Source organism: Platichthys flesus, chromosome 5, assembly GCF_949316205.1.
Source record: "Platichthys flesus chromosome 5, fPlaFle2.1, whole genome shotgun sequence".
NCBI lineage: Eukaryota > Metazoa > Chordata > Actinopteri > Pleuronectiformes > Pleuronectidae > Platichthys > Platichthys flesus.
In genome coordinates, this window is record NC_084949.1 from 26,551,370 (window position 1) to 26,576,564 (window position 25,195).

Genomic DNA, 25,195 nt, shown 5'->3' on the forward strand with positions numbered 1-25,195 from the left:
CCCATGTTTGCTCGAGGCTGTGATGGTTGGATGGAGCTTCCCTCTCTCGCTGAAGGTTTGAGGCTGGAGCTCCATAGACCCAACTGACGCCCATACATCTCCTTCGTGCGCTATGGGGAGTGGGTTGAAGTGTGTGTGTGGGGGGGGGGGGGGGGGCTCCAGGGAGGCGCCGTGCGTCGTGCGCTGCAAGGCTTGGCCACGGATCTGCGCGCGGCGCTCGGTTCCCGTCAGAGCGATCAGGTGCTCAGCGCGCGGCTCAACCCGGACGGCTCACCGGACGCAGGAGAACCGGAGAAGCTGCTCCGCTCGTCGGGTGTTCTCCGTTTTCCCACGGCTGGTCTTTAACGGGAATACAGCTCCGGACCGACTGCGCGTTGGCTCACGTCCCCTTGGGGGGTCGAGGGAAAAAACAGGGAGAGGGGGGAGAAGAGAGAGAGATAGCAAGAGAGAGAGAGAGAGAGAGAGAGAGAGAGAGAGGAGCTGGACTTGCTGGGGCTCTGCGGGGTTGAACGCCTCTCTCTGGTTCGGGGAGCCTCGGGGGTGATGCTGCTGGGCGGGCAGGGTGCACGGTTTCTACCCGGTGGCGGAGGAGAAGACGATGCGAGCCGCGGCTCCGACGCACCAGCACCGCGGCCGTCGTGTTTTCAGACCAAGAATTGATGATGGTGATGATACCGCCTCCCCCAGTGGTCTTTTACTGCTCCTCCGGATCCTACTCGTCCGGGATTCTTCTTCTCCGAGCCTTGGATTATAGATGATTGTTGTGGACATTCATTTTTCTCTTCATTTCATTCACTCTGATTTTCTTTCTCTCTCCCCGGAGGGACGAGGGGGGGTGGGAATTTATAAATCGGTAGATTGAGCACCGGTGGATTTTTTCGACTCCAAGTGCGCGCAATCACGCCCAAAATCAGTGAGCGACGCCTTGGTGAGGAGGAGGGGAGGAAGAGGAGGAGGAGGAGGAGGAGGAAGGGGATGCCGCACCGTCCATCACCGAATATCAACAAATGTCACCGGGCTCGGATTTTGGGGAAGCCCCCCTCGGCTGGCGTTTGCGTGTAACCCGAGTGGCGCGGTGGCCGTGAGAGGTGGCACCCGCCGCGCCGCGCCGCGCCAAACATTGCGGATATATGGCACAGGAAGAAAAAATGAATTATTGAAGAATTCACTCGTATCTATTTCTATTTTTATCTCGCAGGGACCTGGGGGAAGGAGGGGAAACAAGGCAACTGCAGATCCTGTCAAGATGCACTAGGCTGTAGAGAGGCAGAGGAGGAAAAAGACGCAGTCTCCAGCTGAAGCTACTTAGTGGAGATGATTGCAATATTTGTTTAAAACGCACAGCCATGCATCCTTTACGCATGAAGCCCAGGTGATCGATGTGTTCGCAGATTGAGATGCACGAAGCGGTTTCACTCCTCGAGAGGCTTTTACCCAGCGAGAAAACAGAAAGAGGAAAAAACAGGATGCTTCATTTTCCACTGAGAGAAAAACGCTGATGCAGATTTTTTTGGGGCCGTTTTCTCATTCAACAATAAAACCAGAGGTGTTATTTTCTTCTCCTCTATCATTGCATTGATTTGACAGAAATTAAATAAACACATCCCCCCCCCCCCATTCATATTCCAAACGCACGACCAGAGACACCGTGCGCTTTCCCTCTCCTTTCCTCTCCCTCCCCTCTGCTCTCCTCCTCCTCTTCCCTCCCTCCCTCCCTCCCTCCCTCCATCCCTACATCCCTCTCCACACTCAAATGGAGGTATCTTCTCGGCGCTGAAGATCCGGGAAGGAGACAGAGATAGTCAGGAGGAGGACAGAGACAGAGAGAGAGAGAGAACCGTGCCAAACTCCATTCTGCATGTGCGTCCGGAGCCGAGGCTGATGGGGTGGTGGCATGTGGAGGTGTCACTCTGAGGTTCCCCCCCGGCTCCTTCCTAACCTCTGGCGTTTGGTGTCTGCAGAATGGCGCGTTTTGGAGACGAGGTGCCCAACAGGTATGGAGGTGGAGGAGGAGGAGGTGGTGGTGGCGGCGGTGGCGGGGGTGCCGGCGGACAAGGGGGGCCCGGCCGCGGTGGCAGCAGGCAAGGGGGGCCCCCCGGAGCGCCACGGATGTACAAGCAGTCGATGGCCCAGAGAGCCCGGACCATGGCCCTGTACAACCCCATACCCGTCCGGCAGAGCTGCCTCACGGTCAACCGCTCCCTCTTCCTCTTCAGCGAAGACAACCTGATCAGGAAATACGCCAAAAAGATCACCGAATGGCCATATCCTTTCATGAGCTGCTGAGGAGCCAGCCCGAGGTACCGTGAGTGTGTGTCCGTGTGTGTGTGTGAGCGAGCGCGCTGGTGCATGGCCTAGTGTGGTGTGGAGAGGCGTGGGGTTGAAATGGCAGCTGCAGGATGGAAGTTGTGTGTGTTTTCTTTTCTTGTGTTGTGAAACTAAGCTTTTTTGTTTCTCTGTGTTTGTGTGTGTGTGTGTGTGTGTGTGTGTGTGTGTGTGTGAGAGAGAGGCCTGTACTCTGGTGTAGAGTGGTTTGGTTGTGAATAAGCACCTGGAGGATGAAAGTTGTGTGAGTATTTTCTTCCTCTTTGCAATATTGTGTATTGAAATGTTAAACTAGGCCCAAGTGGTTCTTCATGCTCGGTGTATGATGTGTGTGCTGTGTTAGTATGTTTGTGCGTCTGTGTGCTGTTGACTGATACACACACACAACCCCCCGGCCTCCACCCGCCGGCCTCATTGATGGAATGAGAGATGGATGTTGATGAAGATGATGGTGGTTGTCATAACACCGGCAATCACAATCACGCTGGTGATTAAGATGCGTCTTGAATTCAGATCCAACCCGCTAGTGACCTGAGCGTGTGTGTGTCTGTGAGTGTGTGTGTGTGTGTCTGTGTGTGTGTGTGAGTGTGTGTGAGAGAGGTATTAGGCCTTCTGGTGTTGTGGGGACCTGAATCTTGTTACACAGCCACATTAAGGGGACCTATCCTCCTTATGGGAAGACCTCACAGTATAAATCATTACATTCCAAGTTGAAGGAATGTAAGAGGTACGTCTCAGGGACATTAAAGTAAATCTAATCTGAAGTCATGAGGACAGGACTGTGTGTGTGTGTGTGTGTGTGTGTGTGTGTGTGTGTGTATCTGTGTGTGTGTGTGTTACAGTCAGAGCTGAGTGCTGATGTCAGCATTATGAAGGCTTAAGCACCATGCAACCAGAAGGGAGAGGAAATGACTCTCCTGCTCCGTCTCTCTAATTACTACTGACCATATATGGGCGGCCGGTGGCCGGGCAGTGGAAAAAGCGGTAATTGTCGGGACGTTGTCTGCTGCCGTTACAACAACCTGCATCTTAACAATGTCGTCTATCTGACAAACTGCGATACTCACTCTGTGTGAAGAAACTAATTCAGATCGTTGTTTGGGTGACTCCCCATGTAGGTGGCCGTGAAAACTCAACACACTGCAGATTAAAGAAAACACACATCGTCATCAATTTCACGACAAAATGATGAAAGTTCCGACTTCAATACCTTCCCAATTGAAGTACCTCAGGGTTCATCACTTCTTTAGGTCCCCTGGAAACATTTATTTCCATTGTTGATTTCATTGCAGCGCACGTGTCGTCAAATTGACACAGGCAAATTTCTATTTGCCTGTGTCGAGCTCTCTGACCGCCGGAGTGACATGATGCAGGATTTAGAACATCTCATTGCATCATTTAAAAATAATCTTAAATCACTGGATCAAATCGATATCACTGTTCACTTTGTCTAAACTTCAGCAACGATTGGGCTTCTCATATTTACCCAACAAAAAATACAACTTGTCTCTCCCCAGAGGGGCAGCTCAGCTCTTCTATGCCGTGCACGTCCACGGCCCGACTGGATCCGGCCCGTCACAGTAACACATCCCTCGTGTTGGACCCCGAGGCCGGGGGGGCAGCCCAAGCGGGGCTCAGTTTGTCCCGTCGATGACGAGGCACTGAGAGTATTTTCCACAGCAGCAGTGTCTTGTTTCTTTTTACAAACACACACACACACACACACACACACACACTCTCTCTTTGACTCTATCAGATGTTATTCATCGCTTTCTCTCTCATCTATTGCAAACAATGAAGTAGAGCTCAACCACAGGGGTCTGGAAGTGAACGTTCATTTCATTTCTGAATTAAGATTTTGATTATCGGCCATATTGTTGATCACCAGGTAATATTTCCTTTTTTATCCTGATCCAGAAAAGTTCTCATCGCTGAGGAGGTTGTTGTGGCTGCTTGACTTGACAGAGATTGAGACTGGAACAAGGGATTCATTCAGGATTTTGAGAAGAGCCTGATATGAACATTTGATGCTGATACCAAAAAGGTTCTGTTACGATATATCAGCTAATCTGTGAGACAATGATTCCTGAGATGTCATCTTCAAAACCTGACGACAGAGAAATGAAGCTTGATGCCTCACAACATCTCTTATGAAAAACTATAAATAAAAGAAAACGTGTTTCACATCAATCTATCAATCAATCAAATTTTAACAAGGTGTGACATCCTCTGTTCTTCATACAAGAGTAAACATAAACAGGGATAGTATATGTCTGATACTGATATATTCAGTATAAATATCTTTACATTGCCATTGTAACTTAAATGCAAAAATATCCTATTGAATCTTGTTGAAATTAAGTTATCAGAATGTAATTATGTTTCTTAAAAACATATTTGCTAACACGTACATGAGCTTATTTTAGTTAAAGTTTAAGCAGTTATTTAAAATACTGTTACTTGTACAAGATGAGCAGTAGTAGTGCATCACAGATCCAGAATCAGCAGTGTCCAACAGAAACTCAGTCAAGAGTTTATTGCATAAATACTTGGAGCTGAAGAACGTCCACTTCCTGAAGTGAAAGTGAGCGAGCTGCCATCTGCACCGAGCCCGGTTGTGTTGGTTGGCAGGAACTGTGGCTTCTTCCACCAGAGACCCAGAGGACTTCATTATACCTCCCTCTCCTCTCCTTCCTCCATCTCTCCCTCCCTCTCTCTCTCTCTCTCTCCTTCTTATCTCTCCTCCACTGCACTTCTCCCCCTGCCTTCCTGCTTTAAATCTCCTGTCCTCCATCTTCTCTCTCCCTCCACATCTTTCTGTTTTTGTTTACCATTTTGTCTTTACTCATCTGTGACTTCTCTTGTGAGTCTTCAGTGGTTGAACGGTGGTGACGGGGGGGTGGTGTGAGGAGCTGAAGGTCGGTCAGAAGAATCAGCTGTCAATCATCTGGAGGAACGTTCATGTCTGTAAACGAGACGGAACGAGGAAGAAAAACATGAGAGTCGAGAAAACGCAGCTGGACTCTTGAATATTTATCTAATACGATGATTTGTTTGTTGTTTATCAGAAAGTGTTGTTTGAGGTGAAACTTGATATATGAGTTTCTCATCTAATCGGAATGAACAGGAAGGACACACACACACACTTACACACACACACCGCTAGGTGCTTCTTCTGCTGCTTTGGAGCTGGTGGATCCGTTCAGATCAGTCATGGCTGACAAAGGCTCACAGTGTGTGTGTGGGTGTGTGGTTGGGGGGAGGTGATACTGTAACACCTGTTCAGCAGGATCACTTACCTCAGGGGGCTCTGATGCATCCCTTCACACTCACAGACACACACACACACACACACACACAAACACACACACAGTCAGTGCAGCCCAGTAGATGGCAGAAAGAAAACGCCATTTGGGACGTTCATGCTTCAGTGTACAATCTCTCTCTCTCTCCCTCTCTCTCTCTATCTCTCTCTCTCTCTCCCTCTCTCTCTCTCTCTCTCTCTCCCTCTCCCTCTCTCTCTCTATCTCTCTCTATCCCTCTCTCTCTCGTTCTCTCTGTCTCTGTCTCTCTTCCAAGACACAAATTTAACATTTACTTCAGATTCTTTACAAGTCATCATTTGTAAAAGGCGTTTTTAAGAAAACTTCATGTTGAAGACAAACTGTGCTCTCTGACTCGATGCAGTGTATCGTCCTTGTACTTATACATGAAGAGTACTTAAAGACGGATATCATCAGGGATGTGGGAGACAAGCATTTCTTGTTAAAGACGACACATATTAACATACATGTACGCAGTATACTCAGTGTATAAAGTATATACTGAGTATACTGCCATCTCCGTCTTACTTCCAACATCCTGACAGACAGAAGAGCTCCATAGTAAAGGTTGTTTTACTCCAGACATGTGATCCTCACAGTCAATGTGTGTGTCTGGATCTCACTGTGGTGAAATGTGAGGCCCCTGCTGTGCTGTCCTCAGATCTGTGTGTGTGTGTGTGTGTGTGTGTGTGTGTTTTGCATGTTGTATGCAGCTGTGTGTTCGATGAGGTCGAGGTGGGTCCATCGTGTGTTGTGCTCACACTGGACGAGACTGAGCAGTACCACTTCATTCCATTTTTGTCTTGAATGAATAGTTTGTGGAATACAGGCAGGAAAGGTGAGGAGGATGAGGGTGAATGGGATGAAGACAACTGCACAGAGGTGTTGAGAGAGAGAGAGAGAGAGAGAGAGAGAGAGAGAGAGAGAGAGAGAGAGAGAGAGAGAGAGAGAGAGAGAGAGATGGAAATGTGGAGAAAAGAAGAGAATTAGAGAGCGATAGAGGTGGAGAGCCATAGTGTTTTCCCCTCATGTTGAGTCACTGATCTACATTCAATCTGCACTATGTGAATTATTGATTGGCCTTTAGCAAGCCTGTGTGTTGTGTGTACGTGTGTGTGTGTGTGTGTGAGTGCATGTGTGTGTGTGTGTAGTAGTGCTGAGATGCTTTTGCTGAAAAGCCCAGTGGTGTCGTTTTTTCATTTTTATTCTATTGACAGAGCGAGAGAGGTAGAATAGGGAGAATGGCACCGATTTGCACACGAATTACACACACTTCAACACACAAACACACGCACAAACACACACACTCGTCCATTGACACACACACACACAGACACAAACAAACATGCATAATACTGTATACATTCAGCCACGGGCACATTTGCATTTTTCTGGTCAGGACACACACTCACACACTCACACACTTACAACCACACAACCTTGGAGGCTGATATCTAAATACCAGCAGGGAGGAGACACTCTGAACCAACTCCCCCCCCCCCCCCCCCCGGTTTCCTCAGCCTGATGGTATCTTCTCCTTCAGGAGGTTTAGTTTGGAACGTTCCTGATGTTGCACGGAAGCAGCCTTGTCAGAGAATCGATGTATTAGCAGCATGTGTGTGTATGTGGGTGAGTTTCTATATTTGCAGACTGTCTCATCTCCTGTTCTCTCTCGTCTGCGTCTCGGGCGTCCAACACACGTCTTAGTCATCTTCTGGAAATACATTCTCCGTTTCATATTTATCCTCGAAACTATGTTTGTAGTTGGAAGAGGACGTGGTCAGTTTTTGGTTTCTCTCTAAGCCAGGAACATTTGTTCCACCTTTCTCGAATGCACCTCTCAGAAGAACATGAAGCATGCAAGCCGTGTTCGGCCACGTGTTTTATTAAAGCTGTTTTCAGACTTGAAGCTCAGAGGATGCCCACAGGTGTGGGTCCAGACTGCTCAGGTTTGAGGTAGCTACTAGAAGACAGAGCTGAGTTTCATGTGAACTAGACTCGTGTGGGGATGTGTTGCTCTTTCAGTTCAGAGCTCAGGCACCGAAGTCCGTGGCCTGATTCTGTCCTGGAGGAACCGGCTCGTCCGGCACCAGTTACCCAACGCTAAAGGGAACTGGAAACCTCTGTCCAACAAAGTGGATTTTATCCCAAGCAGATGAAGAAGAGTTTCTGCCGGGAGAGAGTTTTCATAGATTTTAAAAGTAGAAGTGGACACACAGCCTCAGATTCTCATTCTGTTGGAACATCAGCAGACTGATCTCTGTCAGTGTGTGTAATCTGCTGCAGCCTGATTGAATTTAAAGGGACTCTGGGGCGGTAGTGGAGATATGTGCTCTACTGAACGATTCTAGTTATTTGTGTGTAGACAATCAGAATTAGAAAGTATTTATTGCCAAGTAGTTTCACACCTACAAGGAATTTGCTCTGGTTGTTGGTGCATACAACGAACATAGAAACATAAAAAACACAATAAATACAACACACATAACAAAAGCAATAAAAAGAAACAGGAAATATTTACTCACTATTTGCTTATTATTTACTCACTTTTTCTAATATTTATACAAAGTAACATTTATTTAGACATAAACATATCTAAATAAAATATATATAAAAGATAAAAGACATAAAAACTGAAGTAAAAAGTGAAATGCAAAACAGTGAACAGTGTCAGATTGCAAGATGCAATGTAAAGCAGCTGCAACTGAAATTATTAGATGATTGAATATAAATGATTTTGCTTATTGATCCTTCAATCAAAAATTCTACTATTTATTCATATATATTGATCTGTTGCACAATTATAATCCGATAATCTTCAGGTTTTCGGCTGCAGGTTGCACAACATCAGCAATTTGATTACCTCACCTTGGGCTTGATTAAATATTATTCTTTTTAAAATGTAGTCTGGTAGGATTTGAACCAGCAACCTTACATCTAAAATGTCTGCATCGAGGGGCTGCTCCCCCATCCTTCCACGCCGGGCTGCCTCTAATGGTTATTTTGCCAAAGTAATGAATGCTGGTGTCGGGAAATGATCACCTTAATGATCGTAATTATTGTAATTGAGCTGCAGTGGAACATTATTGGAGGTTCCAGATAGATGAGGAGAGGAGAGGTGTGTGTTTGTGAAGCGAGGGGTGTGATGGGGTTGGGTGAGGACAGGAGGAGAAGAAGAACAGACTATTACAACAAAATAAAAGAGCGAGATATCGACACTCTCAACTCTCGCTTCATCTCTTCTTCTCCTCTCTCGCCTCCTCCCTCCTCTTCTGCCCCATCTCTTCCTCCGTTCTTTCGACTGCAGTGTGGAGAGCAGACCGCAGCAGCGAGAGAGGGAGGAGAGAGAGGCTGAGGAGTGAGCAGTGGTGGAGGAGTGGAGGGGGAAAAGGGAGAAGGAGAGAGGAATGAAGGAGAAGTGACAGGCGCGTTGTGCGTTTGATCTGCGCTGGTTTCCTCCTCCCCGCCACTGCAGCCCAGAGCGCCTCCCCCCAGAAACACAGGCCAAGTGCAGACATCTGTGTGTGTTTGTGTGTGTGTGTGTGTGTACAGTCCATGTGTGTCTAAGTGTGAGTGTGTGTTCTTTGCGTTTGTGTGTGTGCTTGTGGAGCGAGTGTATTTCAAAAGCTAATTTGAAGCTTGGTTTTGTTTTGCAGTGCGGTCCCCAGCTGCTGTCGGCTTTTCTATTCCATTACCCATCATTCCTTGCTGTGGCTAAGTGGTGGAATAGGAGTGCGATTGTGTTTTTAAAATAAAACACCTATGTCCTCCTATCTTTCTATCTTTCTATCTGTTTATCCATCCATCCATGATCTTTGTTGCAGTGACACTTTGAAGAGGATGTAGTACTTCATTTCCAGAGCAGCGAGTCGGTGAATCCACCCGATGCTGGTGGTAAAGTTATGATTTATGTAATGGTAGAATCAATTAAGCTTTGTTAGTAAATGGATTATTTAAAGAGTTGCTCTTCAGTGTGAAAAGTTCCTCCGAACAAAGATATGAAGCTTGTTCAGATGCTCAGGAGAGAAATCGTCCCAAATAATTAATATCCCAGAAATCAGAATCTCACTTAAGTCGTCTCCAAAATCACGTCAACGTGTCCTTGGACCAAAGGTGAGAAAACAAACACACAAGCCGCGAAGGTTTAGAAATAAGTTGAACACAAACTGCACCTCAAACATCGTGAAACGGAGACTTCCTCTTCTCCTCATTAAGCTCTAATCTACAGGGGGAAGTCAAAGTTGCTTGCAGGTGATTGGTCAGCGCTGAGCCCGTCCAGCTGACTGCGACCCGCTGCCCAATCAGCAGCCTGTCAATCAACCCGACAGCCAATCCGCCACGTCAGTGTGTCACTTGATTGGCCCTGTCACTCCGAAGGGGTGGGGCCTGGGGTCAGCACGGAGTGTCAATCAACGGGCAGGAGGATGAGTGCAGCGGTAACGGGGGGGGGGGGGGGGGGGGGGATAGATAAGTGACACTTTAATTAGCTAAAGGCTAGTTGGTGCTCTCAGGGTGGAGTTGATGGTGTGTGATGGGGTCAGATCAATACAAGGGTTTGTCAATATCCTGCAGATTTGGTCTTTTAGTTAAATAGTCGGACGTGTTGTTGTTTCTCTGTGACCTTGTGTTTCTGTTCTTGGTTGATTTAATGGAGTTTCTCTTAATTAAGACCTGAAGATAGATGTTGTTGAAATCGTTCTTTACTGGTTGGAAATAAATAAATTCATGTTTTTGGCGTAATTTGGGTTTTTGAGATACTTTGCTAGAAATTATGGCAAATATCATGAAAACAAGACCTGAACACTTTCTGAATAAATAAATGAAGTGGGTCACACTGTATCAAAAAAAGAAAGTAAACTTAGTTCAGATAAATTTTGGTTTCCTGTGATGGTCCTCAATTATTTCCACGTTAGATCGTGGTAATCTATCTCCATCAGTCCGGTCCGAAGTGGGAGGGAACCAGAAAGAGAACGGGAGGAGAAACTGGAGGAGGGAGTGTTTTCACTATCGGCAGCTGTTTGTCAGCCACGCCTCCTCGTGACCCCGGCCTGTGACCTCCTCCTCCTCGTCCTCAGGGGACGGAGACGTCAAACCAACCGACCTCATCAACCACAAACACAAAACAAGTCAATGCGTCTCCTCGTCCTCTGGGTACAGTTCTCGTCACCAGTCGAACCAGTAAACAAACCGAGCTTGTCCAGAGAAGTAACTGGAACCATGTCTCTGTGTTCCGTGTGTGAGACTGTATCTGGTGGACTGGATGGTCTCAGCAGTTTGTGTCCTCACGCTGACTCTTGTCTCAGTCCATCAGCAGGACGGCTCCATTAGCCCGCGTCGATACCGGCCTCAGATCTCCTGGTCACAGGTCGTGTGTTTGAACCAGTGAGGATGAGATGTCAGTGTCATTAGGGTATCCCAGGGCTCGTCCAATCACAGGGCTGCTCAGCGCTCACGGGGGATTACTGTGGAGAGGACAGATAAGATGTCTACAGAACAGAGATTCTATAAATTCCTTAAAAAATCCAATGTATAGATAAAATCCTTGTCGTCCTTTGAAGACTCACGTGCTCCTGCAGCTGGGACCATGTCTCTGCTCTGTCCTCCGAGTCCTCGGCGTCTCACGGTGAAGACAGTTTGGATCCTGATCACGCTTCAGTTGGACCATGACAACTGTGCCGTATTCCCAGTGGACAGTGGTATATTATGGGATGGTGCGTTCTACGTCTTCCTTGTGCTTGAACCAATATTCTTAAGAGTAAACACACCTGTCTGTAGATTGAGTGTTAAATATCTCAACCAACCACCAGGGGGGGAAGATGAACTGGCTCGTCCATCTTTATTTACAGTAATTGGGGGGGGGGGGTGTAAAAGTTGCAATGAGGTCAACATTTCAATTATTTTAAGATTTCTGATAGTTTAGAAAGTAAAGAGTTTGTTTCTGGTTTCAATAAATCAATATTTAGATTTTAGAGAATTACACATTCTTCTTGTTTAGTTCTTCACTTCACTCTTTACAGTGTGATTTCTTGCTGAAGACGCTGGTATGAAACCCACCATGGATTTTAACAATGGTGGTCCTGTGTATGTGTGTGTGTGTGTGTGTGTGTGTGTGTGTGTACAGTGTGTACAGTGTGTACAGTGTGTACAGTGTGTATATGTGGGTGAGAGAGAAGTGTGTGGTTGTAAAAAATACCAAGAGAGAAAACAGACAGAGGAGAGGACATAATTATAATTACAGTCTTTAATCCTCTGGACACACACACTCACACACACTCACACACACTGGGTGAGCTTTTAATTAACTATTGGGCGACAGGGGACTCTGGTATTGGGCTAATTATTTGAGCCACACATCCCTTCACTCCGATACGCTACCAGAGAGGCAAACAGGTATTCCTCTCTCCCAGCTCGAGAAATCCCTCGAAGCCAAAGTCAAAGTTATCTGGGACGGAGAGCGAGTGGAAGTTTGGTTTCTTTTCGGCCGCAGACTTATCGGCAGTGTAATGTGGATTCAGTGTTGAAGGAGGACAAGGAGGCAGAGTCACGGGCTGCCGGACGTTAACTGGTAAAATTACACTCAACATGAACTAAATGAAATCCACAACACTAAAGGAGAAGTCATATGAATTTAGTTGTCATTAAATCTAATATTAGATTTACCTAATTATATATAATTTATACCAATAAGATAGAGCAGCTTATTTATACCTAGAATATAAATAAGTTTACAAAAACGTTTTGCAGCATTTGTTATCGGAGGATTTCAATTTGTAACAAACTTCACGATCTCAGCTAAAACAGTTCAATGACATTTTAACTTTAAGGTCATTAATAATTAATATGAAAACATAAAATATCCGTTTTCATGTGTGTAATTTTTACTTGTCGGATTGTGTGTATATAGCTGTGTGTGTGTGTGTGTCTGTGTGTGGCGGTGGAAGCAGCAGTCAGGTGGATGCAGTCTGTTTCTAAATCAGATCTCTGTGTGATTCACTGGGTTGATGAGTCACCACAGCAGCGAGAGCACAACACACACACACACACACACCCTATATGTGATATTTGAGTGTGTGTGTGTGTGTGTGTGTGTGTGTGTGTGTGTGTGTGTGTGTGTGTGTGTGTGTCCGCTCGTACTAAATAACGGGGTAGTGCTCCGCTGTGCCGCTGTGATTTGGTGACTAATGCAGAAGCTGCTGATGTCATGTGTTTGTTCCCCTCGCTGCTGAACTCCTCATTTCCTGGTCATTCATCATCCATCAGCCAATCAGCTTGCACCTTGCACGGGCGTGCGCTCACAGACGCGTGCACGTGAACAATCATTATCTATATAGCAGATGCAGGCAGTGCGATATACAGGTTATCAGCTATTGACATAACATGACGAGTTGCTTTTATTTAAGGAAGAGTTCACCTTCTTCTTCTCCTGGCGTCCATGTTTTTTCTCTTCTTTTGTATTTGACTAGCAAACGTCTGCAGCACCCTGAGACCTGCTGCCGGGCTGTGTGTGTCTGATTTAAGGTTGTCATGCCCACGTGCAGTTGTGCGTTTGTTGTAAACGTGCACGGAGGCACTCTGGCTGTGTGCATCATCTTTTTATGGGCAAGGTGTGAGCTTGTGTACGTGCACGTCTGTGTGTGTGCATGAGTGTGTGAGTGGGTGTGCAAGTGACATGGGAGGAGGGGATGTTTAGATTTGTGGCTAAGGTGAATGTGTGTGAGTGTGTGTGTGTGTGTGTGTTTGTGTGTTTGTGTGTGTGTGTGTGTGAGAGAGAAGACAGACTAGTCGGCCATCAGTTCTCTTGACAGTTTTACGGCTGCTGAGCTAGCAGGACGCTGTGGGATGTTAGTTAGCCCACCTCTTCACACATCAGACCTGTGTGTGTGTGCGTGTGTTTGTGTGTGTGTGTGTGTGTGTGTGTGTGTTTGTGTGTGTGTGTGTGTGTGTGGGTGTGTTGCTCATTGCTCTGACTACAGCTCCATTGACATTCCATTGGACCTCATTGACTTTGACCTGCAGGCCTGAACATGCATGTAATGATTGTGTGTGTGTGTGTGTGTGTGTGTGTGTGTGTGTGTGTGTCAGTACAATGTTTTTCAATTACACCCCTGTCTGTCTGTTTATTTTAGTGAACGTCGGGATGGTCAAGAGAAATTTATTTTACATTTTGCAGAGGATCCACTTAAAGGGACAAATTGAGGATTTAAAGGTGTGTGTGTGTGTGTGTGTGTGTGTGTGTGTGTGTGTGTATGTGTGTGTGTGTGTGTGTCTGTGTGTGTTTGTGTGTGTAACCTACTTTTATGGAGCCCACTCACTCAGAATGATAAAAAATGCTGCAATTCTCCCTCCTCTCTGTCTACCTTTCCTTCCATCTCCTCCTCCCTTTACCCTCCTCTTTCTCCGCTCTTCTCTCCCTCCGTCTCTCTTCCTTCTCATCTTCACCTCCTTTCCTCTTCCCATCTTGCGCATGCGACTCCCTCCCTCCCTCTCTCCCTCCCTCGCTCCCTCTTCCCTTCACCTCCTTCTTCCCTCCTTCTATCCTCCATCGCTTTCCATCTCTTCCTCAACGGCTGCATTCTCTTCATTCTTTCTCCTCTTTCACTACTTTATGTATTTTCTGCTCTCACCCTCCATCCATCATCTTCTCTCTTTTTACATACTCTCCTGCTTCATCACCTTTTTATTTAATGTCTTCCATGCTGCTCCATCTCTCCATTTTTTTCCATGTGTTTCTCCATCTTTTTCTTTCATTCTTTCAACTCCCGGTTTCATGCCTTCATTTTCTTCCAATTTGTATTGCCTCTCTTCTTCAGCCATCTCTCCGTTCTCTCTCTCATTCCCTCTTCCTCACCTTCTTACTGCTTCCACTCATTCCGCCATTTACTTCTCCCTCTTTTTGATCTTCACCTTCTATTTATTTTCTATTCTTCTCTTGCCTTCTTTCTCTGCATCTTTTTTCCTGCTAAATTTCACTTCTTCCACTCCACCTTGCTCATGCCCTGCATCCTCACTTTCTTTCTTTCATTCTTTCATTCTTTCATTCTTTCATTCTTTCATTCTTTCATTCTTTCATTCTTTCTTTCTTTCTTTCACCTTGCCTCTTCCCTCCTTCTTTTCCTTCCCTTTCTCTATTTCACCCTCTGTCCTGGCGAAGAGATGCTGGCGCTGTAGCCTTTGGCCCGGCTGAGTTAAAGATGGAGGGAGAGAGAGGGAGGGAAAGCGAACAAAGTAGACGGAGGGCGAGATGGAAAGGAACGGTAGAGGACTATCTTCCGGCACAAGTGGTCCAGATTAAGATGGAATAGAACGAGGCCTTGACTCAGGATGGCGTGAGAAAGAGAGGGAGGGAAGCAGGAAGAGGGAAAGATGGAGGAGAGATGTGAGGTCGTTGGCTGGAGGAGGTTCAAAGAGGAAGATGTGTAGTTTTTTTTTATATGAAAGATTTAGGATGAAGGATTTAGGGAGTTTTGAAAATGTAAAGCTTTTGTTGGATTCAAGGTCTGATGCTGAAATTCAGATGGTGAGAATAATAATAGTTTAGATAGATCATGAGGAAGGTACTTTAAATATGAAGAGTTAGAATATTACAGTAAATCAGTTATTATATTATTGTTTAAGACATTTGAGTATTAATATGGTTCTGCTGTCCTTAAATTGACCTCTGCACCTCACTACCTTATTTTGAAGGTGTGCTGAAGTCAATGTGTTTCACAACCAGCCCCAAGCTTTTATTTTGAAAGGTTTTATCGTTTGGTGTTGAAGTATCTCTGCCACGGATTTTAACCTCCAACTTTTCATTTTTATTTGATATTTTATTTCATTTTGTTGGAAGCGTTCTCGTGTTTTCATTCCAAAAACCTGAAGCCAGAAAATGTGACTGACACTGGGACCAGTTGGAGAGAAATGAACGAGTAGCCTCAAAATAAGAAACTTTTTTTGTCCTCGTCTGCCTCTGGAGCTTTTACCAGAGTCTGAGTTTGAATAATTCAGAGGACGAGTGGATTTTTTAAATAGAGCAGGACTCCACATGATGGCCGACCCACAAAAGAAGCTGCTGCAGCACCGTCACCTGCCGGAGTGAAAAGCAGCAGTGGAGACGGTTTCATGTGTTTTGTGTTGATCTCAACCTGTGATGTCACGATGCTCTCGTTTTAATGCACGTTGCATTTTTACACTTTTAGTTTTTCATTAGTTTTTCTCTGTTTATTCACATTTCATCTTCTTTACATCTTTTTCTTCTTTCTATACTATTGTTTGGAAACTTTTAACTAAACAAGAAGAAAAGATTCGTGAGGATAAACAGTTGTTCAGGAGAGTTTTCTTAACTTGAATAAGGCCACAGATGTTCTTCATTACTTCCCACCTTTGTGTGTGTGTGTGTCTGTGTGTGCGTGTGTCTGTGTGTGTGTGTGTGTGTACACAGCTGTCACACCCATGAGATGAGACAGTTTCCTTGAGTTGCATCATGGAAGATGCTGCAAGTGTTACTGTGTTTATGCACGTGTGTATGTGTGTGAATAATTAGTTTATGTACTTATGCATGCTGGTGTGTGTGTGTGTGTCAGTGTGTGTGTGTGTGTGTGTGTGTGTGTGTGTGTGAGCGTGTGTGTGTGTGTTAGACATCTTATTTGTGTCACTCACTTTTGTATTTGTGTTTTGGTCCAGTGGCTCAGCACAGCAAGAAAAGAGAAAGTTTTGGAATGTCTGTGTGTGTGTGTCTGTGTGTGTGTGTTTGTCTGTGTGTGTGTGTTTATGTGTGATTGTGTACAAAAAAACAAGCTTCTTCCACAAATGAATAAGAGCTGGGGTAAGAGAGCGAGCGAGACACGCACCCTTTTATCTTTCACATGTCTATATATAGCAGTTCATGGAGGAGAAGAGTGGAGCAAGATGGGAAGGAGGGAGCGAGGGAGATAGGGCAAGCGGAGGTAGAGGTGGAGAGGATGGAGAGACGGCAAGATGGCTGAGCGAGAACAGAGATGGAGGAGAGATGTGGAGGGATTTTGAGACGAGTGTTCAACCTGCTGAGGCCGTCTGCTGGAGCCGAGAGACGGAGGGAGCAGATGGACGGATAAATGACAGAGGGATGGAGAGAGGAAGAGGAAGAAAGGGAGAGAAAGAGTCTTTAAAATGTTTGCAAACTATATATATATATATATATCAATACATGTACATACAGCATGTATTTTATTTTTTCTGAAAAACAAAGGAAACCAAACAGACGTGATTAGTCATTTTTCTTTGTTAACTTCTTTCAAACTAATAAAAAGCTCAAGACGTTTGAAAGTGACTCCATTTTGGATCCTTCATGGAGAAGAGTCGTGTTTCTGTGATGACCTCCGCTGGCCGGGTTCAGGCGTGGTGTGTTTTAAATGTGGCCACACCCTGCTGTGATGTATCTCTGCACTAAAACACAGCGTGAGGTGACGTAGGACGCAGGGCGGAGCAGACTGGAGCATCACACACACAGAGACTGGACTGGGCGGAGTCACTCGTTAACTCACATGACAGATGATCTGTGAAGGTCTCAAACAAACTAATCCTCATTTAGCTTTCCTGCTCAACGAGTGAATTTACTTTCAGACCCAGCGGAGTCCACATTGCTCTGATGTATGATCGTGTTCTCACCTGTTTCCTGCTATTTGTCAGGCAGCAGCAGGGAGGAGGAGGAGGAGGAGGAGGAGGAGGAGGAGGAGGAGGAGGAGGAGGAGGAGGAGGAGGAGGAGGAGGAGGAGGAGGGTGTGTGGGGGAGGAGGGGAGTGCTGCTTGCGTCACTCCCATAAAGGAACCGACTCTTGCTGAGTCGAGTGCTACACACTTTCATTTATTTGATAAAGCTTCATTTGGTGTGATTTAAAATCTCCCCCTCATCAGGCCCGGCTCCCCTAAAGCACAGCCTCAGCGCCACGCCAAAATGCCTCATCAGCTGAAAACACAAACACACTCGGCTGAACACACACACACACGCGCACACAGACACGCACACTGGTACACAAGGACATTTTTCACAGGATGACTTAGACGGAGGCAGATTGGAGAAGGTGTGGGTGGTTCTGTGGAGGTTTGGGCTCTGAGTGTGTGGACAGAGGAGGATTCTTTTTAAACACTTAGTTTGTCATGCTCCATCATGGAGGAAACTCTCTTTCACAGCAGGTGCACACGTGTGGGCCTACATGCACCGGGTCAGGTGACTGTAGAGGTTGGGCGACCAAATGAACTTGTGATGCAGATGTGAATAGTTTGTGTGACGGTGGAAGTAAAGCAAACACCTTGAGAAACCTTAAAGTATAAAACAGAAATCAGATGTAATTTGCGACTGTGTAATCACCTTCTATTTATTAGGTTTTATTTACAGGCTCAGTTAACGTAGGGTTAACAGAGCAGTGAACATCTTCCCTGGAGCCAAACTGCAGACGCTTCAGCTCTAGACGTTGAAATCACAAAAACTCAATCATATAAATATTCAGCCATTTTGGAATTTTGCCTGAAAATGGAGCATATGCAAACATACCACTTGTCTCTCGCTCTGTAATCAGTTGTTGCACTTGTTAGCAGAATCTGTGTTTGTGTGTGTGTGTGTGTGTCTGTTTGCATACATGCTTTTGTTTGTATGTTTGTGATTAATTGTTTGCTTTGAGTAGCCGCCTGCAGTGGGAAGAAGAGATAAGAGTGAAAGGAAGAGGAGAGAGAGAGAGAGTGTGTTTGTGTTCGTTTGTGTGTGTGTGTGTGTGTGTGTGTGTGAGAGAGTGTGTGAGAGTATGTGAGTGTGTGTGTGTGTGAGGTCAGTGTGTTTGGCAGGGCTTGCTTGCGGCCATCAGAAAGCCATTTTAATTAACGAAAGAGGAACACGCACATTTTTGCAGAGCTCACCAATATTACTGCTGCCAAAAATTTCAGCTCTCTAATTGTTTCCGATTCACTCAATCGCTCTTTCTCTCTTTCTTTCTCACAAAGAAAAACAGAAGTGGGAGAAAGTGAGGAGAAAAGAGAAGAGGGGAAAATTCGGAGGGGGGCCAGGAAGGGAGGGATGAGGAGAGAAAGAGGAGGAGGACGATAGAATAAAAAGAAGCATGGAAAATGAAAGAAGTAGAGAGAAGAGAAAGAAAAATCAATGAAGCTGAAGAAAAACTGAAAAAGAAACAGACACAAAGGGAAATGGAAACTAGCAAGAAAAGAAAAGGGAGAGGAAGAGGAGAAAAGAGGGAAAGATCCCAACAGATATAGAAAGAGACAGCAGCCACACACACACACACAAACACACACACACACACACAAACACACACACAGACACACACACACACACACACACACACACAGGGAGTGCTAACTCGTACTTTCGGCAGGTTGTTAGCCCAGCAGAGTGTGTGTCTCCTGAATAATGCATGGTGTGGCAGGCTAGCATGTAGTACACACACACATACACACACACACACACACACACACACACACACACACACGCACACACACACACACATACACACACACTGGGCTGCGTAAGGTTTCTGTAAATTGATTTGCAACTAATTCCAGCAAATGGTTCATGCAGTGATTTGAAAAGAAAAGAAAAATGAATGAACAGGAGAGTGGATTAGATTGAAAGATGACCCAGCAATAAGAATAACATAAATAATAAAAGTATGTCATTGGAGGATATAGAAACAGGTGGAGGTGTCATGGTCTCTTCTGTGCCGACTCATTATCTATATGACAAACTGCCCTTATATGGCTGCTCTCAGGACCCGGGTGCACAAGGAATTATGATTATGAATTATGAATTTTGCAATAACTGGGTTAGAAGCCAAAGTTTCTAGTTCGACCTCAGAGGAGAGGTCTTCAGGTGCAGCTGGTCCTCCGTCCTGTTTGCACAACTGTGTCGTGAGCAAGTCGGTGTGTGTGTGTGTTGCTTCTGCCAGTCAGCGTGTGTTGTTGAGTTCGGCGTCTTCTTGTTAGTGCGTCTCCTCGGACTGACCTGTCTGATCCTTTCACATCAGCCAGCGGCCTCTAGCCCCTCACACACACAAACACACACACACACACACACACACACACACACACACACACACACATACAGGACCGCCCAGTGTCGATGTCAATGTTGCGTCTGGTAAACACGACAATAGACACGTACACACACACACACACACTAGCAGGCTAACAGGATAATGACTGGCCAATTAGGCACAGGCTTGATCTGTCTGGATGTATCCAGTCATCTTAGCCCCTCCAGCGGCTCTTACTCAGGCATGGACACACACACACACACACACACACACACACACACACACACACACTCCACATAAAAACAGAGTGGACTGGATTGAGCGCCGTGAAAAGCTGGCTGCTCCACCGCATGACCTCTGTGAGTCAGACTGTGTGTGTGTGTGTGTGTAGGTGTATGTGTGTGTGTGTGTTTGTAGGTGTGTGTGTATGTGTGTGTGTGTGTGTGTGTGCGCAGGAATTTTATTCTTGTGTTCTGTGACCAACTGGTGATAAAACCAGTTTAAATTTAAAAAACGTGAGTCATTGCTTCTTGTGTTTCTGATCTGGGCCGATGCAGGAGTTGTGTTGTCTTTTGTGCGTCTGAATGTTGAAGAACCTCCAGTGAACTGACGGTCGCACAATCCAGATATGAACACAGGAGGAGTCGCACAGGAGGTTCAAGAGGAGTTAAATATTCTTGCTGCTCAAACACGCAGTGGCTTGGTCTGTGCATTATGTGCGATGATAGCAATGTACAGAGTGTGTGTGTGTGTGTGTTTGTGTGTCCTTGTCCTACTTTGTTGCTGCTGTTGGCCTTAACTCCAGCTCCACTCCATTTGAATGGATGATCCTCACCACCATCATTGCAAACTGCATCGTCCTGGCTCTGGAGCAGCATCTACCTGATGGAGACAAGACGCCTCTGTCCGAACGACTGGTAACACACACGCACACACACACACACACACACACACACACACACACACACACACACACACACACACACACACACACACACACACAGGAATATATTGAATACAAACAAACAAGCAGCGTGTGTACAGATAGAAATAACCACACAAAACTTTGCTGACAGACAGACAAATGTAAACTTAAATACACAGACACAAATTAAGAATAAATTTAAATACACAATCACACATTCTCATGTTTGCTGAAATAACAACAAGTGTGTAAAACCTCATATTAGTGTCATATTGTCCAAAGTGAGACTTCCAAGTGTTCTGGGTTATGAAGCCCAAATCTACGAAAAAGAGCGAACAACAAGTTAAGTTTCAGAACAGACAAGTTGAGGTCTTTTGACAGTTTCTTCCGAGTGGTTGACACGTTGTTCTGGTCCCGCAGGAGGAGACGGAGCCCTACTTCATAGCCATCTTCTGCTTCGAGTCGGGGATAAAGATCCTGGCTCTGGGCTTTGCGTTACACAAGGGCTCCTACCTGAGGAACGGCTGGAACGTCATGGACTTCGTGGTCGTCCTCACCGGGTGAGTACCACTCCTCCCTGTATCCCCCCCACATCACTTCTATGTCGTCCTTCCATTTGTTTCTGTCTCGAAGCTCAGTTTACCTCCTCCCGGTTTTTTAATCTATGTCCATATTTGTTGTTTATTGTGTTGTTTGCCTCGTGTGCGTCGTTCACAATGTGAAGGAGAATCTCCTCCTGCAGTCGGGACTTTGTTGACGCTTGTGTCGACTGTTTGTTTTCATCCTTGACTCTGGTGGAGGAAACCGTCAAACAAATCGCTGATAAGGTGTGTGTCTGTGTCTGCGTGTGTGTGTTTGTGTATTTTCCCAGAAGTATTTGAAGTGGCGACCCTTGTGTGTGTGTGTGTGTGTGTGAGATCTAAATATGGCAGCCTGAGTGAGAGAGGGGGTGGAGGTGATGGTAACAAGATATAGTGTTTGTCAAGAGGAAAAGACTTGAATACAATCGGACATATACAAGATGCACACACACACACACACGCACACACACACACACACACACACACACACACACACACACACACACACATGCATCGTTTCGTTTTACTTACACAATTAAAAACATTTAAGGTGGAAAGACATTTTAAGATACGGTTAATGCTTACTCTAAATCTGTGTGTTTGTGTGCGTGAGATTTGTGTGTGTGTGTGTGCGTGTCTGCAATCAGAAAAAAGGGGGAAATCATGCTTTTATAAGAACAAACATACACACAAACACACACACACAGACACACACAGACACAGAAGCAGCAGAGGCCTGGTTTGACAAGGTGTGTGTGATCAGAGCAGCTCCCCCTCGGTCGCTATCCTCCTTTAATGAGGACACACACACACACACACACACACACACACACACACACACACACACACTGGATCAGAGCAGCACTGCAGGGAGCAGCAACCAGGGCAAAGTGAAATGTCACTTCTCTAAGAGATGGGGGAGAAGGTTTGTCGTTATGGCCATGGCCGACAGTTTCCTCCATCCCTCTCTTTCTCTCTCTCCCTCCTCCTCCATCCCTCCCTCCCTCAATCCCTTTTTCTCTCACTCTGTTCATTTGAATGCGTTTTATTTGAACATGATATGATTGTTTCAGTCATGAGGTGTCGTTTAGTTTCTATTCAAGATTAAATGTAGAAAAGAGCCGTCCACACCAAGAACCATGTTACTATACACTAGATCATTCTAATGCAGGTAGATGGCTCAGATCACAGCACATGTATGTCACTGACAGTGATCATGTGAGGATCATGTTCAGGTTCGATGGTCCACACAAACAGCCAATCAAAAAACATCAGGATTTACAGGGTGTCATAGTGAAGGCTTTACTTTTATGAAATGCTCACCAGTAGAAGGACGTCCTGGCTGTAGTCGGGCTCACCGTCACAATCTGTATTTTTGGACACATTCTAGTTGCTCAGCCCGACGGGGGCACGGTGGTGCACCGGTTAATGGTGTCAACTGGCATTCTGGCTTCCCACCGCCATGCACTGGGGTGAGGATTGGGTTTGGGTTGGTTGGAGACCGTAGGTGTGAGCGTCCAGAGTTCCCCACTGCCTCTCGCCCGTGTCCACTGGGCTCGGCTCCAGCTAACTCCTGCAGGCCTCAGTTGATAAGTGCTGTAGATGATGGACACGTGCTTGGCGCCACTGTTTTAGTTTTTCTGCAATGTTTCATGGGAAAGGCACGTGAGCTGGTAACCGAGCTAAGCGGGTGTGGGTCCCTGAGAGGGACAAGGCTGGTCACCAGTTAAAAACACTTCTCACAAGATGAATTATATCTTATTTCCTCCTCAGTCGCTCCATCTTACACTCACCAATTAGCAATTAAACAACCACAGATGGATAGATGGATAAACAGAGAGACTGAGGGAGCCCGGTGAGAGCAGTGGAGCCTCCCCTCGCCACAGCAGCAGCAGCAGAGTAGGGCTGTGCTACTGCAGCTAGATCGTAGAGCGAGGGGAAAAGGAGGAGGAGGAGGAGGAGGAAGAGGAAGAGGACACGTGACGATGTCTCTCTGCTCCCCTGGGCTCTGGATAACAGAGAGAGAAAGACAGAGGGAATACAAGATGGGTTTGGCTGTCGGAGAAGGCGTGAGAGGGATGGAGAGCAGAGTGGAGGCAGAGCGAGAGGAGGAAGACCACAGGAAGGAGGGAAGAGTGATGGGTGGGGGTGAGGAAGGAGGAGGTGAAAGTGATGTATGGAGAGTGAGAGAGAAAGGTTCGGAGGAAGGATGGGAGAAGAAGGAGGAGGAGGAGGAGGAGGAGGGAAGGCAAAGATGGATACGGAAGAAAGGGGGAGGGGAGAGAGAGGGAGAAATGAGATAGAGCAAATGCTGAGAGGGGCATGCTTTGAGTGTGTGTTTGTGTGATTGTGCGTGTGTGTGCGTGTGTGTGTGCGTTTGTGTGTGTGAGCGTGTGTGTGTGCGTGTGTGTGTGCGTTTGTGTGTGTGAGCGTGTGTGTGTTTGTGTGTGTGCGCGCGCTGCAGTAACCTGCTTTTCCCTGCTCCCGATGATCAATCACTCAGCGCAGCCTATATACCACACTGCTGTTATCTGGTGTGCGCACACAAACACACACACACACACACACACACACACACACACACACACACACGCACGCACACACACACGTACTGTATTTCATCACTTATATTGGGAATTTATAAACAGAGAATTATTACGCATACATTACTTTGGCCTATATAGACAAATATAGACATATTTCATATCTCCATGTTCATGGTTTTAATATGGAACACCCTGTGTGTGTGTGTGTGTGTGTGTGTGTCAACAATTCCATATTCTGAATTTCAAATCTTAGAAATTCTTAAATTAAATAAATGATCACACACTAGGTCTTAAATACATTTTAAACAGGTCTTAAGTCTGTTATTGTTTATTTAACTTTCAAATGTAGTTTTTAAGAGAGAAATAGTAAACATAGGTGGTAATGGCTCTGGTGCTGTCGTACTTTTACTTTACAGAATAAATAAATGTTGTGTATTCAGAGTTATTCATAGTAAAGTTTATGGTTCAGCTGTAAAATATCTAAAATATATGTCAAGTGATACGGTGTCGAAAATTAGTTTGTCCCTTATGTTGGCTTGAACTAAATTAACTTTTTTAGTCTATGTTGTTTCATATCATGTTCAAGAACAAACACTTCAGCCTGTAGGAGGCGCCACTAAGGTTTTATTATACTCTCTCTCTCTCTCTCTCTCTCTCTCTCTCTCTCTCTCTCTCTCTCTCTCTCTCTCTCTCTCTCCCTCCCTCTCTCTCTCCCTCCCCTGGGAGACTGTATGCTTGTGTGAGTCGTGATTTAGAAGGGTGTGTGCATGCGTTTTCATCTTTGTGTGTGTGTGTGTGTGTGTGTGTGTGTGTGTGTGTGTGTGTGTATGTGTGTTTGTGCATTCACGCATTTGTGTTTCGGCTTCATTCTTGGCGAACACACTGGAGAGAGAGAGAGAGAGAGAGAGATACTTGATGAGGACACGTATTAATGAGAGGAGGAGAATAGAGGAGGGGACACACACACACACACACACACACACACAGTGAGGAGTGTGTTCAGTATTCAGTGATGACAGTCCATTGATTTCCAGCACCGTGCTGTGACGTCACACAGTAATCTAATCACTTACAGTAGAGTCTGGTCCAGTCAGTCAATGAGAGGGCAGCACAGACACGACTCCTCTAATGGACGCTCACAGACAATTCTAAAATAGACATCATGGACGTTTGTGTCAGTATATTCGTGCCTCTCCCAACATGGAGGCTTCTCTCTCTCTAAGTGAAACCGAGTCAGTCAGCAGACGCTCACTAGGTGTGTGCAGTCTGTCATGTATGTTGGCAAACACGCAAACACACACACACACAGCATCCAAACTGCTCCACATATCCACGTTCAGCTGCGTTGAAACAAAACACAACATAAATCAAATGTGTGTGTGTGTGGGGGGGGGGGGTGACACAGATAAGTGTATGGACAGTACGAGAGGAAATGAAGTTTGGCAGGGAGAGAAAAATGAGGTCGGAGGAAGGGAGGGAGAGAGGGAGAGAGAGAGGG

The 25,195-nt window shown here is 45.9% G+C and overlaps 1 protein-coding gene across 1 annotated transcript in view; it reads left to right on the forward strand.

Annotated features, from left to right (window-relative positions):
* Positions 1 to 218: 218 nt before the first annotated feature.
* The window catches only part of cacna1ab (calcium channel, voltage-dependent, P/Q type, alpha 1A subunit, b), a 101,043-nt gene continuing 76,066 nt past the window's right edge, over positions 219 to 25,195 (forward strand). Inside the window, exons 1-3 of the mRNA XM_062388442.1 lie at positions 219 to 2,264; positions 20,457 to 20,562; positions 20,991 to 21,130. Of these exons, the coding sequence (XP_062244426.1) occupies positions 1,963 to 2,264; positions 20,457 to 20,562; positions 20,991 to 21,130 (548 nt within the window). The 5' untranslated portion in view covers positions 219 to 1,962. The remainder of the gene's footprint in view (positions 2,265 to 20,456; positions 20,563 to 20,990; positions 21,131 to 25,195) is intronic.